General features: G+C 54.2%; 1 protein-coding gene across 1 annotated transcript; it reads left to right on the top strand.

Annotated features, from left to right (window-relative positions):
• Positions 1–13,270: 13,270 nt before the first annotated feature.
• TRIREDRAFT_27689 (uncharacterized protein) lies at positions 13,271–15,136 on the top strand (the record flags this gene model as incomplete). The annotated part of the gene is made up of 6 exons (XM_006961933.1): positions 13,271–13,343; positions 13,403–13,712; positions 13,772–13,830; positions 13,904–13,943; positions 14,000–14,503; positions 14,563–15,136. Coding segments are annotated over 6 exons (1,560 nt in total), but the record flags the coding sequence as incomplete, so codon positions are not given.
• Positions 15,137–16,244: the final 1,108 nt, after the last annotated feature.

The raw sequence follows: 16,244 nt of genomic DNA, 5'->3' as shown, positions 1-16,244 counted from the left end.
TTGAGCCTGATTATGGTATGGGTATGCAAGTCGTTGACTCGAGAGCAACTTGTTGCTTAGGCTATATGCTGAAAGTGCACACTACCTGTCTTCGGGGTCCTGACCAGGAATCTCAGGCCGGGACAACTGGAGCACAGAAGCCCCAGCTCGTACGTTGAGCTGCAGCGCTGGCGAGGGAGGCGCAATATGCATGAACAGCCAACAAAGAGGCGGAAATTGGGACGAGGAGGGCGTCGAACCCAGTACGTTCATATCGCAACGCTCGCCAGAAGCAATCTCACTCTGCCAGAAGCTGAACTCGCTTACCAGGCATTTTCACAGCAAATTGGTATTAATGCAGTCGGCCAAGGCAAGGAATACTTTTCGAACAGCATCTCTTGACCGATTACGGAGTAAATACTTCTGTCCATACCTATGCGTCTAAAGCAGTCACTTGTCGACTTTCCACGCAAAATGACACATCAGGCTCACAAGCCTCGTCTCACTTTTGGCAATGCTACTTCGCACCGAAAGCGTAATACGTGCCAGAAGCAAGACTCGGCTGACAGAAGTTGCAACCATGGCAAATGGCCACCTGTCTGTCGCTCAGCATCTTCATTCGGGGACATGCTTGCCAACACCTTGTCCGTATGGAGTGGCGAGCGGGGCATCCCTATGATGCAGAGCAAATGTCTATTCAAGGCTCCTACGGAGGGACATACGAACGAGTACTTACGAATACCATGAACAGCGACCCCAGCACCACGATCCTCGTCACAGATCCCAGGACTTTGCGCATGCTCCAGGACCGCAGCCAGGAGCCCGCACAAGGTACCGTACAAGGACTGTATCAAGGCCGAGTACAGGGCATAATACATGTAGCATGCATGGGGCTGCTGATGTCCATGCCTGGTCATTCGTAGGCGCCGTGAACGCCTTTTCCGCCAAATTGTTCACCTACCTGCTTGTACGACGTACACGTCAGTATACGTAGGGGTTCACGCTCTGCTTGAAATTTCCGGTTCTTACGTCGTGGCTATCGCTATGCGGCTGGACCAATTCGGAAATCACAGGTGCTTCAAGCTGGGCATGGCTTTCGATGGGAGCGCTCTCTCTGTGCGCATCAACTCGTTGAGTTCTGGACGCTCAGCTTGGTGGTCGATACAGTGCGGGCGGAGAGATGGGATGGCTCTAAACGATCCCGGCTGCAGTTCGCCCGGTTGCATTCCTGCAGAAGAACAAGCGAGCTACTCTCATCATTGTTGGTTCTCAGCCGATGCAGAATCTTCAGTCATCACTCCCTGGTACAAGTGCTGCTCTACCATGTACTCCTACCGGCATGCTGCCGCCTTCGAGGGGTTGAAAGGGGACAAGGAGAATGAACCAGCCTTGTGACCGCTTATGATCACGAGGCGACGAGGTCCAAACCGCACAGGTGCAAGGGCCGGGTTCGTATCAGTCTATTGCGCGGCCCCCCCTGCCCCCGGTTGACAAGGGCTTCACCTCTACATACGCCCGCGTCTAGCCATAGGGTGCATTGGCGGTCGATCTTGAACGAAATGTTGCTGAAAATGGCGTCTGCGAAGGGGGGCTTGCAGACTGTACCGCATTGGCATCCGCTTTGGCAGTTATCACAAACGACGGGTTGATACGAAAGCACGCCGGACAAATCCTTCGCGACTTCTGGGCAAGCATGCACGTACTTGTACGTACTCGTACATGTACAGCCACGAGCAGGGGTCCTTGAACAGCAGCACGATACCTACGTGGTAGCAGTATGAGAAAGTCGCCCAAGTGGCTTGTCCTGACCAAGCTGGCCGAGCTGACTGTGGACCTCGAATCCTGAGCAAGCAAGCAAGCAGAGGCATGATCCTGTACGAAGCATCCGGGTTCACCATCCAACGCGTGGGCGAAGTCGGTATACCTTGCACGGAATACTGCTGCTGCTAATTATACATACCTACTTACTTGTGTGCCATTGGCAGCGCTCGAGCTATGTAGGCACCCCGTCGTACGATGTTCATCATTTCGCCCGCACTCCCTCCGTCTAAACAAGTACAGCACTCGCGTGTGTCACTACCTGTGCATGGCCGCGCATTTGCCTGCCTACCTATGACACCAGACTCATGATTGCAGATCGCATCAGCAGCTGTGACGATGGAACTTCAACCGGCATGCCGCCTCCAACCCACCGGACGCCCGAGGGGCGGACATGTACCCCTCGACATCAGGGCTCTGCTGTACCTATTGTTCAATCGTCGGTGCGACGGCAACGTATTACTTTGTGCGTGTCTGTCTGTGCAATTGCTTCCCACCCCGCGGAACTGCTTCCGGAGCCATTTGACCTGGCCGCTGCCGCCAGCCGGCCGGCCACCTCGAACCAGCGTGCTAGCCGAAAGTCGATCGACCGTAAGGCTGACCCTAGAGGAGCAGAACACGGTCCATCAAGAAGAGCCTCGTGTCTTGTATGGCCTTCGCAACTTCGAACCATATCCCACTCGTTCCCGACGTCTCCACGTATCAAGGACCTATCTGCATGAGTCCCCAACGAGCCATTGACGTACGGTGTCAAGTGATATCTCGCGTCCAGATCACCCGGCATGATGCAGAGTGCAATCACACGCAAGGTTCGTGCCCAACACCATGCCGACCGCAATTGCTCCCGTCTAGAGGGCCGTTGTCTTGGCTTGGGTCTCCTTGCAGTTGCTGAACCGAATCAACCAATATCGCTTCGCTACAGCTGCCACCTACGCCGATGCAACTGCGTGTTTTGGTAGCACAAGGAGGGCCATGTGACGCGTAGAGAGGCATGAAGGAGGCCCTCTTCAGGTGTACATGCTCTCCATACATGTACACACAAGCCCTTTCAGGCATCCATACAAGCAGAGTACATGCCCAGGACGATGACACCGCGATACATCTGGCAACACACCATCAGCCATTACAGTGCCAGGCTCGACGATCTCAACTCCAAGCCACCGCTCGGGAAGCCAAGTTAGTTAGTTGGTGGCCTTGCAGCCGTATCGGCCGACGCCTAGCGCCAATAAAAGCGATTCTCGACCCAACTTCTCATTTGCCCGGAGCCCAGCGGCTTCGTTCCCCGGAGTGGGCTGGCCGGCTAGAGCGCTTCGATTCTTGCTAGCGTTTTCAGCCCAAACGGAAACCGGAGTTGCGCCCTAGAGCCAGTTCCAGCCAAGGGAGCCCACTGTCGAATGTTTCGAGAACAAAACAAACGTTGGAAGAGAGGTCAGACAAGTCGGACCCACGTGCCTGGACCGGGGGGTGTGAGGCAAACGGGCGGCCGGAAAAGGAGCTTGAAGCTGAAGGTCGTACGTACTCGTACGTCGAGCACAGCATGACAAGTAAATGCTTGTAGCTTCAGGGTACCTTGCCTGCTGCTTCACCTCAAATGGTGTATCCATGCCGTTTGATGATGATGCCAGACCAAACGGATCTCACGGAGTACGGATCACAAGCGACAAAACGGGTTCCGCATAATGCGACCGAGCAAAATGATCACGAAGCAGAGCAAAAGCATTGCTCAGCCGCACCACATCGATTGATCTTATCCGACTTAACCGCCTAGCAGTCTGACAGCCTGGCAGGTATGGAAAGCCTCTCCCCGCCGCCTCAAGGTATTAGTATGGGCAATTTCGCCGTTGGTGCGGAGTAGGTGCATGGACTCACCATCACTGTATGTTTGTGCTCCCTTACTTGAGCCATCGGAAGCAAAGAAGTGAGAAAAACTTGCCATGTACTACTGATAATAGTCTCCTTTGACAACCCCCTTTTTTAACTAGCTGTGCGAGTATGCGCGGCATTGTTCCGAGTCCCTTGGAACGGATGCCAGGATGGCGGTAATCAATCTGGGACTGGATAGAGCGCACTGCATGGGGTGTTGTGTACGAGGACATAACCGTTTTGACGGAACAGCACATGAGCGTCGTGCTACAAGGAGCAATCAGTCGTCAGAACCTTGGAATCGCTACCCAGACTGGAGCGTGGCGAATGAGGCGGCTGGCAAGTAATACTGGAGAAAAGCTCTGATAACAGGACTAGTCCTTAGGAGGGGCCCGCGTCCCGGCTTGCTGGGCAAGCGATTCTGAAACAACCGGATTTCGAGGTGACATGCTGGGCCAGAGATCAGGAATCCGGTCCGCCGGGTCGATAGATTCGTCCTGGGCTGTCCCCCCCCCCCCTTTCTCAGTCCTTTACCCCTGGACTTGTCCAATCAGAGCCTCGCAAGCCCAAGCCTACCGAGCTTTTGCCATCTTCCGCGAGAGGGGGCGCCATGCGGCGCTACGGCTAAGTGATGGCATATTGTGAGGAGCACTTTGATTAAGATTTCTGCCGCCCACAGAATGGGAGCAGGCGTTCCGATGGCGCTCACCATTGCGCAGCGCCAGCGGAGACGGGCTGGCCCAACCGGGCGTGTGGTCTGTGCCGGCAGGACGGGAGGGCTCCCCGAAGTGCGATACCCTGGGCGTCGGTGATATGCGTCGAGCCATTGGGCAGCGGTCCCTGGCGCTAACTCTGGCCATGACGACACTGTCTGAGGCCAGACACGAAGAAAATCTGGCGGCGGGCGGGCCAAGGGCCAGGGCTCAGGGCCGACAGATGTGATCTGCTCAATCAGTCGATGAGGAGGATCACGAGGGAGGGGCGGGCGAGGCAAGGCAAGCGATTTGGCGGTGAGCTTCCGGACCCCCGAATAGGGAAGAAGAGAAGGGAGAGGAGAAAATTTTCAGGAAAAGGAACGAAAGAGAAAGCCCAACAGAGAAACAAAGATACTCGGAGGGGCAGTGGGTTCCAGAGAGACGCATACATGCATGACAGAGCATCGTACACGCCGTTTGGCACTGTTTTGTCTGCTCACAGCTGCCCAATGCTGGCGGCAATAGCGAGCTTGGATCCTGGGCGGTGCAATGCGTCTCGGGTGACAGAAGGCCGCGCTGCTGTCGTGGTGAGGCGTCTTGGCTGACCCTTCACAACAGCGCTGACAATCAATATAGCCGGGGCTTCGAATCACACAATGATGTTGATCCAGTGGCCCACGCATGACAATTACCTCTGGCGGCCCTTGCATGCCACCTCAAGAGGGGGCAAAGACGGAGGAAGCAGGGCAACAGAGGCAAGAAAAAGAAGAAAGAAAAAGGGAAAAGGAAAAGGAAAAGTTGGAAGTATGTTGCTGCCGTTGCCTTGAAGAGTTTTCTTCTCTTCTGACTCATTTCCTCATGTCCTTTGGTTGAAGACAATGCTTCGTGGTTTTAATCTCGTTGATTTCTGGGCGCTTCCTGCGCGACAGATATGGTTGGGCTTCTGGCTTGCCTTGCTTCCCCAACTGCTGCATGACATGCATGCGGCCACATGAGGAAAAAAAAAAAAAAAAAAAAAAAAAAGGGCGTCCGGTAGGGCCAGAGTAGACCCCCATGAGTAGTTTCGCGGGTCCAGCACCTGTCTTGTATCCGTCGACAGTCTTCTGCCCAATGGTGCCCCATATCTCAGGTCTCGTCTCCAGCAAGGCAAAAGGGGGGTACGTTGTTGAGGCTCCCCCTTACGGAGTGCCTTGCCCTTCCCAAGAGGCCCAAGCTCTGCTAGCACCTACGTACTACCGTTAGCCAGCAGAGGATTCTTCGCGGAGGCGACAGCTGTGACGTCCGCATAATGACAGCCCAAGCTTTTCTGTACTCGCGCTAGTGATACGAAACCTCGGACGCCTGTAAAAGGAAATGAGATGGAACAATGGAAGAAGGGGGGGAAGAAGACACCAATGCTGATGAGGAACGGCTCTCTTCTGGCTGCCAACCAGCGATTCGTGCGTACCGTCCCGGCCGCCACGTAATTGCGTGAGTAGTCGTAGTACTCGTACAAACATGAACGAAAGTTGATATGCGTCCCATAATAGCACCACAATCACGGACGGCTCTCTCGTTGCCTTTTGCTTCGGTGAGAAGCCAGAAATAGACACAATGGCTCCAAATGCGCGGCGGAGTCAGCGGCATGTCGCATGGTGGCCAATGAACACCAGCAGAAACTGTAGGGTATGATTTGTTTGCCTGTAAGTATGCCTTCCCATGCAGCCGGTCAAGTTTGCGGCAGGTATCTTGGCTTCCAGGTGAGCGCGCAATGACGCTCGAGTTGTCCCGCGACTATGGCTGTTCATCCCGGCCATCACCCTCGCTCGCTCTCTTATCTCGCCGCCAGCGAATCACTCCGTTTGGCGGATAGACATGCCGCGCAAAGACGGCGAATGGCGAAGGCCACACCGGCGACGAATACTGTACGCAGACAAATCATCAACGCCGAAGCCACCTTCAAGTACCTAGACTGCCGGACCGCATGCCCGGGTCAGTAATCTTGGGGGCTAGGCAGAGTAAACACGGGTGACAACAAGTGGCGCCAGGAACTTGGAAGGGGAGCACAGGTACTGAGGAGGTACATACTCTGGAGCTTGCAGGTCCGACATTCTGGACCCCCAATGTCAAGAGGTGCCGGAAGAGGTACCGACTCCACAGCCTGAGCCCTCCCAAGCTCTGTTTCCAGGGGGGTCCCGGCCTTCCAACGAAATGGACGCTTCACACCTTCTTCCGTTTGAGACGGACACCCCCCTTCGGGCTGCTGCTAGACCCTCGTTCCTTGCCCTGGCGTCCATTGTCACAGAAGCTCCAAGCTCGTTGACCGGATTCTCATGGGTGGATTAATAGCACTGGTGTCGGCATTGCTTGACGCATGGTAGCCTTTCGCCGATTGGGACGGGCTCGTACTTTGGACGCAGTCAAAGCGGCTCGGTCATTTCGTTGCAAGACCATCACCGCCATTCCCCTTCACTCGGTTGCTGGCTATAGGACGAAGTATAAGCTCTGAGACTCGCATCAGTGAGGTATGTACTCGTATGCACCTTCAAGAGTCACCAGCATCCGGATCCCAGGCTAGAGCCAAAGTGCTTAGTACAAAATACATACGTTGGCGGATCGTGGACAGCCTTGTGCCCTCTTCTTCCTGCACTTTGGCACATGAAGAGACTTGTCGTCACTGGTTGACGTGCTTTCTGATACCTCGTTCCTGCTCGCTCAAATAGTTATATTGTGTTCGATATCGGGCTCCAGCTGCTCTTTCCAGGCTGCTTCGAGATTCAGTCGTGTCTGGGCCATTCAAAATTGACGACAGCGCAAGCCTTCAAACAGCGTAAAGCGTGGCTGGAAGCCCGCGAGAAGAAGCCCTCCCCTATTCCGTCCGCATGGACTTCCAGACCCTTCTCTGTTGACCGACCGGAGAGAGCGTAGCGCTAAGGACTCTCTGATGGAGCCCTCAACCCCTCGTATATCACCTACTACTAGTAGAGAGTAGTATAGGCTGTTCACATAGCACTTGCAAGTGGTACTGGTAGTGCTAGGTCATGTCATAGTATCACCGCGCTTTGTACGGAGTACTTGAGGAAAGGATTCGAGCCGTCTGTAGACAGGTCTTGGCGGTCGTGGAAGAAAGGTGTGGGGATGATGACCTCCTACTCTTCTGAGACCTGAGGTAGAGCGGTAGTTGGACAATTCTAAACCTCTCCGTTTTTTTTTTTTTTTTTTTTTTTTACCCGCCCGCTCTTGACAACGAGGTAAACAATTTCTTTTTGTGAAGCATCCCCACGCATTCGGAGTCTTCTCACCACGTGGCCTGCGCGTTGTTCGTAATGGCTGGCATATCGGGAATATCTGTCATCGCTGATCTTGAATCCCCCCCCGACCTCTTCTCACCTCCTCATTCTCTTCTTCACCGATTTTTGTCGCCCAAGCACTGGCTGTTTTATCCGGAACGGAAGACGTTGCATGCCCTGAACGCAAGTGCCCGCAGAGTTGGCTTCGAAGCCGGCCGAATTCCAGTTACACAAGCATCCCCTGGCAAGGCAGGTAGTTGGACATTATGGCACCACTCGTATACGACAGGCCCGGACCTGCGCTTCTATGGACTTGCAGAATGGTTGAGACCATTCAAAGTGAGAGGCAGGACAAGGTTGGGCGCAGGCTCGGGCACGAAACGGAAAACTCCAGATGGACTGACGCAGCCTGTTGCTGTCGCAGACTTTCGTTGGTCAGTCTCGTCGATTCGAAAAGAGGTTTTCTGCGCGCATGGCCATAGCAACATCCCGGTAATTTCCACAATGACATCAACTCCCCAGTCGCTTCTTTCAAGCGGCATGACCGAACAGCCTTCTCCCTCGCAATCATGTCGTGGAACCATTGCTCCGGGATAGGTTTTCCTCGAGTGCAATTGGGCCGCACTGCGACATGGCAAGCGCCGTTGTATAGGTAGCGATTCGTGTCTGAAGGTCTCTTCTTTGCCAAATGCCCATCCTCTGATTCTCTCCGCCTTTCTGAGTTACTCTCTTCACCTTCTCCCACCCATTTCGATGTCGGAGGAGCTCCGAACCTTTATTTTTATCCGCCTTCCGCGGGCGAGATGCAGCAGTACTGTCAGCTGACCTCAGTCGCTTCACGAAGTGCTAAAGTACTCGTCGCAGGACATGGAGCCTGCGGCTGGGATGGGTGACACCCCCAATGTGCTTTCTAAGTGCGCAGGATATAGTGAGGGAATATTCAGGCCGTCCTGCCGCCGTCGGTAGGCCGTCTTGGCGTTGCTCCATTGATGCCATGATGTCGCAGCAGCGAAGCCAGATCACGAGCTCGGTGTGTGTGACGACCTGGGTATGGGGCAGAATTGCCGGGCGTGTCATTTCTGTTGTAGGGGGCGGGGGAAATAGCATGTACTTCGTACATGCGCAATCCTCTCGAGGAGCTCATGCCTGCAGTGGCAGAACACGACACAGATAGGCCCACAGCGAGACGGCCAGGGTGATTGCTGTGAAGAGGGTGATAAAGGAAGGCTGACACTCCGTGACAAGCAGCTTGCTGCTTCTGATACTCGTACACACATATGCACCGTGGCATCATGTGCTCCGTCGGCGATTGAGCATGCCGAGTTGCTACCGCTTGTCGACCAGGCTTCCACTCAAAGATACGCGCGATATGCTTCTCTGATGACCAGGAGGCGCTGTGTGGCTTGAGGGAAACAGAAGTGGAAGATACGGTTGGTTGGTGCTGTGTAATGGCTTGTATGTAGCCCACATTGGCTGGTTGATCAAGCAGCTGGTCCTGGTCAAGAGCGCCCAGGCGTCCTCTCCCAAGCGCCGCGGCAGCCCGCCGTAGAGCAAACGGACCGCAGCCCGCTCAAGTTTCCCAGTGGCCAGAGGGCGAGCAGAATCCTCCATGTCAGTTGGGGCGCAGTGTCATGCCACCACCGCTTGCTTCTGCCGACTCTGGGCTCTTACTCCCAGTTGACAATCATTTGCCGTTTGCTTTTCTTCCTCTGTCTCCTAGAAGTCTCGTTGACGAGGCACGTCTGTGACGAGACATGCAGCTTCACCGGCCCCGCACATGTGGATGAGCCTCGACCAAGCCGCGATTCTGTGTTGTCGTACATCGTGCCACTACGTCGTAGATGCTGAAAGAATCGACGTGCTAGCGATGAATGGGTCTACCTGTACATGTACAGCAGATGGGTACTGCGATTAGCATATCCACCTGGAGAGAGGGAAGAGTAAGTAGGTACTCGTTATACCTACGTCACACGCCAGATGCGTCCACCTATCTGGGTAGTATGTCCATAAATGGCCGACATGAGCATCCATAGGCATTGACTTACACGCACCATGTCGCTGCACACCGATCGCCTGTCAAATCGAAGGTCAGTTGAACGAGCTGCTGCTGTTCTATAGCACTGCAGCAGGACAAGTAGTGCCTGGGGACAGGCGAGATTCCCTGAGAGCCACCGTTGTTGTCCCAGGTTGGGCAAATAGCTGGCTCGCAAGCCGTCCAGAAGGCCAAGCCAACGCATACCTAGCTGCCTCGCACACCGCGCTCATCAGCCATTCGCGTGGCAGACCGTTACAACCGCGAGAGAAAGCTAGAGGGGCTGGACATGTCTGGGGTTTCACAGTGGTTGTCAACAGGTCTTGCGGTGACAGGGATTGGCCAAGCCTGGTGGTTCTCTGCTATTTTGCCTGTACTGACGTACCAGCTTGCGAGAAAGCATTGTCCATCACCGGAGGTTCAAACGGAGAGCGATGATAGCCAGCTGGCAGTCATGTGTCCGTGTCTGCGAAAACTGACAGAGGGGTATTCTTTCAGAGTGGTGCCCACTAGGATGTATAGCAGTAAAGGTGATGAGCCCAGTGCCTGCTCCGTGCCGTGCCACCGTTAGCTTGCAGGTTGATGGTGCGCACGCACACAACGGACATATCTCCTCCGTACTCACATGCGACATGCAGGCAGAGCATATCAGATGCTGGCACAATATCTGCAGACGAGGCAGGCAAAAGCGGCACTTCTGTAGCAGTCTGCATCGTGTTGGTACGGTGTAGGGGATCTTCCCCATGCTTCCCGCCCTTCCTCTACACCAGACTATCGTGAATCGTAAACGATTGCTGGGTGTAGGGAGCAGCGAACGAGGTCGGTTGATCCACCTGTTTGGAAGCGGACGTTCAGAGAGATGATACAAGTCAGGGCTGGTAGGTACGGACATGTATCCGCAATGGCACACGCGAGCGCATGCTACGCCCACTCCCGTCCAGAGAGCTCGGGTGCCGTGGTTGAATAGGTATATGTGCGTACATTGTCCTGTATCGGAGCGTTCGAGCCGTAAGAGTGCGTCTATCTTGGGACCTCCCAACATCGAATCGCTCTCGGGGCGATCAGAAATTCGTCCCCGAAGGCAACCCCAGCTTTTGATGCGTTCCTAGGCTCGGCACAACAATATCTCGAGCGCTCCGTACCACACCGTAAAAACATGCAATACCGAAGCGGCTACCAGCAGCAGGCCGTACGACCTCTGTAAAAATTCGTGCAGTTTGTCACCAGAGGCAGCACGGTGGCCCTGTCCAACGACAGCAGTGCAACTTCTGTCCTAACGTTTTGAAAGAGCTTGACGCCGCCTCTTGTCGAAGCAAGCAGCAAAGGGAATCACCATGGGCAAACCTGGGGGCCGAACCAAAGCACGCCGTCAAGAGTACAGTGCATATAGATAGGTAGGTGGTGATGACTAGGTAGGTAGAAGGGGAAGCGAAGGTGACGTTGTTCGTTGGGCGCAACAAACCGTCAACTGGCACGAAGGGGCCCGGCTGGGTGGCTTCATTGCTGCTTGCTATTCTTGTCAATCAGTTTATGCTCGTACCTGAGGCAAACCGTGCTACTACAACTACAAGCATACAACCACTCTCACCTTGCTTCTCCTGCCCTGCCGCTCCACTCCTCCCCCCCTTATTGCTCGTCTTCCCACCCCTCTCCCAGATTGGGGGCTTAAGGTGCTAAAAGAGGCCAGAAACCGAAGCGAAGCCACCATCACCATCACCATCGCAACCGCAACCGCGACCGCAACTGCAACGGCAACCACAGACAGGCCGGCTTAACCTGGCGAGAGCGGCCCAAGTCGTCGCTACACTCGGGCCTGGCGATGGGCTGCAGCAAGAGACAGGTAGACGAGACTCGTGCGTGAGGATGCTGGCCGGATGATCGCCATCGCGATGTCTTCGAGCTGCAGAGGCTCGGATTCATGGTCAGGTCATGTTGCTTCAGTTTGGGGTTGCACAAGCTGTGCACCGGAAAATACGGTGTACGGATACGGCGAACCAGCTTGCGGCAGTTGCGCGCACCGCGCCGCACTGCACTGCACCTGCCCAGATACGTCGCCGCTGAAAGAAGCGTCGTGTCCTGTCGCCAACCGCTCCTGCCGGGGTTGAGTTTTGTTGTAGGTAAGGTAGGCAGGCAGGATGTAGGCACGCATGTACATGTATTTATCTTTTTATCTCGATTTTATTCTATTTCGTACCATTTTGGGACTTTTTGTCCCCCAACTCGATGCTCTGCCGGCCCTGTCTTCCTCACCACTTCATCGTTCATCATCATCACCCACTCACTGACTTGTCCAGCAGTCCTGAACTGTCATCTCTGCTTCTTCCCTGTGTTTCTTTCTCGTTATCCCATCCCTTTTTTGTTCTTCAATTACTTCGAGAGCAACCTTTGGCACTCGTCTCTCGCCTTCCTGCATGCTGCTGCTGCTGCTCCTTCTGCTGCCATATTTGGATCACGCAGCAAGTACAGTACCAACTTACCTACCTTGCCGTTGCTACGACCTTATATCATCGTCATCGTCGCCGCCATCATCATCCTTTCTGCTCCTCCTCTCCACCATCTGACCCCTTGCCTGACTTCTCTTTCGGTTGGGTCCAAACGACATCCTGGCCCTGGCAAAATGCTGTTGCCCTGTCGCACTAGCAAGGTCAAGCTGTACCCCTTCGCGCACCCCCTCACTCCAGCTATGCTCACCCCTACCAGGTTCTACCCAGCAGGAGAGCAGGCTTGCCAAGTAGGTACCTGGCGTGTACCTGACGGACCTCGCTCTTCTCCCACTCGCTGTGCTGACTCGGGAGCCAGCCTCAGGCTAGGTGGATGAGTGCCCTGACCGGCCGGAACGCTAAGGGCGTGTGGCCCATGTCCTCTCGCAGGGCCTTCGAGGACGCCCCGAAAGCCCCACGGATGGATCCAAATCGCCCTGGCGCTCGACTTCGCCGCATTAATTCCTGTGCCAGGTGAAGGAGATCAACTTTGTTTTGGCCCGTTGCTTCTGCCCTCATGTCACCGCCCAACTCTAAGCTTGTGCCACCATGCCCGTCATGATTTCAGCTTATACCCCAGATGGCCGTCGCCGTCTTGTATTCCGGTACGTACTTCATAACTTCGTCTGCCACTACATATATCATCACTCTCCCACTCTCACCAGACGGCTCCTCCTCTCCTCTCTCCCAAGTCCTCTTACAAGACTGCCTCTCCCACCCAACCCTGTTCTCTTCTCTGATTTGTTTGGGGTTGCTTCATCTGTTCTTGTCCTACACTGGAGGATACACATATCACACATACCTGCTTGACCATATCCAATTCATATATCCTGTTCCCGTCGTCGCCTACTTGCCCAGCCAAAGAGACTGACCAGCGGCAACTATCTGCTTTTTCTTGAAGCAGCAATCAGCTCTTGCTCTGCAACTCGAGGCCCTGAGTCCGTCATTTCCCGTCGGATTGGTCTTTAGTAGACCTGCGCGTCTGATACGAGCTTCGTAAACCTTGTTGCTCGGCTGTTAGCTTTTCAGCAGCTTATTCCGTTTGTCCCGGCTTGACCAACGCACCCACCTTTCGACATCTTCCGAAGCTCAGGATCCGCCAATATGCGGAGGTCAACTTCCGTCCCTCGCCCTCGGCGTCGCGGCTCTGCTGCCCAACGCAAGGAGCCGCTGCCGCCCTTTCCAGTCCAGCAGATGTTTGTGCTAGGTAAGCATCTATCACTTTGACCCTGGATGCACGTGGTGGCTAATTCAGTGGCGACGTAGCATGCTGCAGATTGTGTGAACCCATTGCTTTCATGTCCATCTTCCCCTACATTTATTACATGATCGAGGACTTCAAGATTACCGATGATCCGACCAAGATTTCCGTTTACGCTGGCATGGTGACTTCTGCATTTACTCTGGCCGAGTTTGCAACTGGTGTGATGTGGGGAAAGCTCAGCGACAAGATCGGACGGAAGCCTGTGCTTCTCAGCGGCCTCATTGGTACAGCCATCAGTGTTCTCATCTTCGGTTTCGCTCCTAGCTTGCCCGTTGCCCTCTTTGCCAGGGCAATGGGCGGCCTTCTCAATGGGTATGAGCTTCTCCTTCTCGCCATAGGCTTGTTACGCTCATTGCTAACTCCGCAATTAGAAACATCGGCGTATTGCAAACGACCGTGGCCGAGCTCGTGACGGTCAAGGAGCACCAGCGTATGCCTCTGCCTCTCCCCCCTCAGTGTGTCATTGACGAACTCGGGCCCATGCTAACGAGACCTTCCGATAGCTCGCGCGTATACCATTATGCCCATGGTTTGGTGCATTGGGTGAGTGCCTTCAGCCATACCATATGGAGATGCTATATCCTGACCGTTCTCTCTAGCTCCATCATTGGCCCCATGATTGGCGGCGCTCTTGCTCGACCCTGCATCAGCTATCCCGACTACTTTCCCCGCGGTTCCATCTGGGACCAGTACCCCTATCTTCTGCCCAATCTGTTCAGCGCGGTGACTGTTCTCTTTGGCGTTGTTGTGGGCATCCTCTTTCTGGAGGAGACTCATCTCGGCAAGAAGGGAGAGAAGGATCGCGGCCGTGAGATTGGTGACCGAATTTCTGCACTGTTCAATCGGGCCACATACGGCCGAGCCGATAAGCCTGAAAAGCAAAGCCTTCTCGGCGACTGCGAACAAGCTGGGTACAACACCCTTCCCGATCCTGCCGATACAGATGCGAAGAAGCTTTCCTCGCCTCAAAGTGCGTCACAGGGCAACACGGAGCCCCGAGCTGTGTCCAGCACGGAGTCTTCTGAGGCGCAACCCAATGAGCCCACTGTGATCTTCACCAAGCCGGTCTTGATGAACATCATCTCGTACGGCATCCTTGCATTGTAAGTCGATTTCCTGGTGACAGTGCTCACGGCATGCCTGCATACTGACCAGTCTCAAGCCACACCATCACCTATGACCAACTCTTCCCGGTATTCTTGAGCACCGCCCCTCCCAAGGAGCCTATTCTGGAGCTTCCTTTCAAGTTTGTCAACGGATTCGGGCTCGAGACAAAGGCCATTGGCGTCATCATCTCTATTCAGGGCTTCTATTCTTTGCTGTCTAACTATCTGATTGTGACGCCCATGACCCGCCGACTGGGACCTCTGCGCCTGTTTCGCCTCATTACATTCTCCTACTTCGCCCTCTATCTCGTCACGCCATATGTGGTACTTCTCCCAGAGAGCCTGAGGATGCCGGCCATCTACCTTTTGGTCATCTGGAAGTGTACCTTTTCGACAATGGCATATCCTAGCAACGCAATCTTGTTGGCGAACTCGGCCCCGAGCAAGCAAGTTCTCGGCACGATCAACGGCGTCGCGGCGTCCACGGCCAGCTTGTGCAGAGCCCTCGGACCTACCCTTTCCGGATTCCTCTATGCCATGGGCTTGCAGTCTGGCTATTCGGGCCTCGCTTGGTGGTTTAGCGGACTGATCACCATTGTGGGTGCCTATCTCAGCACTCAGATTACCGAAGGAACCCAGGCTCCAGTTTCGGGAGACATGATCGAGACTGACGAATCCCTCATGAACGATTACGACGACGATGAAAGCGTTTAAGGCTCCACATCGCCGACACGACACTGCACTGGCTTTCACGGCGCCAATCTTATCAGCGAAATCTCTCACTACTTTGCAGCGACACCTAGTATATTTGCACCCTTTTCTCTCTGGTTTTATTTATTTTTGTTCTATCTCTTTGCTTTTCCTACTCTGTCAGATTGGCGCAACCCGCAGCCTTGCAGCGACTTTAAGCGAGCTTTGTTGAGTCAACAAAATGGTTGACTTCCTTCGTGCACGACGTCACCCTGAGAGACGATGTTCTCTCCATTTCGTCGTTTGCTCTCCTCTTTTATTCACAGTTGTACCTGATTTCGAGTTTTGATATTTGCATGTTTGGCCTACAGAATTGGACGTTTAGAAGGATACCGGAGCTCGGGATAAACAAGGAATGGAGCACTTTCTTTTTTTCGGATCTTGTCGATATCTTGGATTTTTTATTCGGGGGGTTTTTCCCTTCCCGCCCTCTTTTGCTTTCTATTTTTTTTTTCTTCTTCTCTGCGTGGATAGCAAGGCACAACCCATGGTTCTGCAGCGTCGTGGATCGGAAGACTCGGACACAGGCCGGTGAGGAAAGGGAGAATCATGATATTGGATGGGGCTTATGGGTTATCATTGGTATACTGCACAGGGCACAACAGGGCACCGGAACTGGACAATGGGCGCTGGACACAAGGAAGCGGGATACTGGACACGGGGAACAAGACATGGATTGCAGGCTCTAGCATTTGGAATTTAGGAACTTGAAGGCTGGTTGGCCTCTTATGATTGGGTGGAGATGGCTTGGATTGGGACAAGACACGACGGGGTAGGGTAAGAAGGACTCCACGAAATGTTATTGATGAAGGATCTTTTTTATTCATTTTTTTTTCTCCCTCTCCCATGTGGCTGGTTTGGAACCTACATTATGAATACCTAGTACTGCTTCTACTTGTAGAGCATAGCTGGGTTAGGTGGCATTGGGCTTAGCCATTGAGAGGTCGGCGGATACGGAATCCTGGCGGTGGCAATATACAGGGACCTA

This window comes from Trichoderma reesei, assembly GCF_000167675.1.
Source record: "Trichoderma reesei QM6a unplaced genomic scaffold TRIREscaffold_2, whole genome shotgun sequence".
Classification (NCBI taxonomy): Eukaryota; Fungi; Ascomycota; class Sordariomycetes; order Hypocreales; family Hypocreaceae; genus Trichoderma; species Trichoderma reesei.
This window is presented reverse-complemented; position numbering and strand designations above follow the sequence as displayed.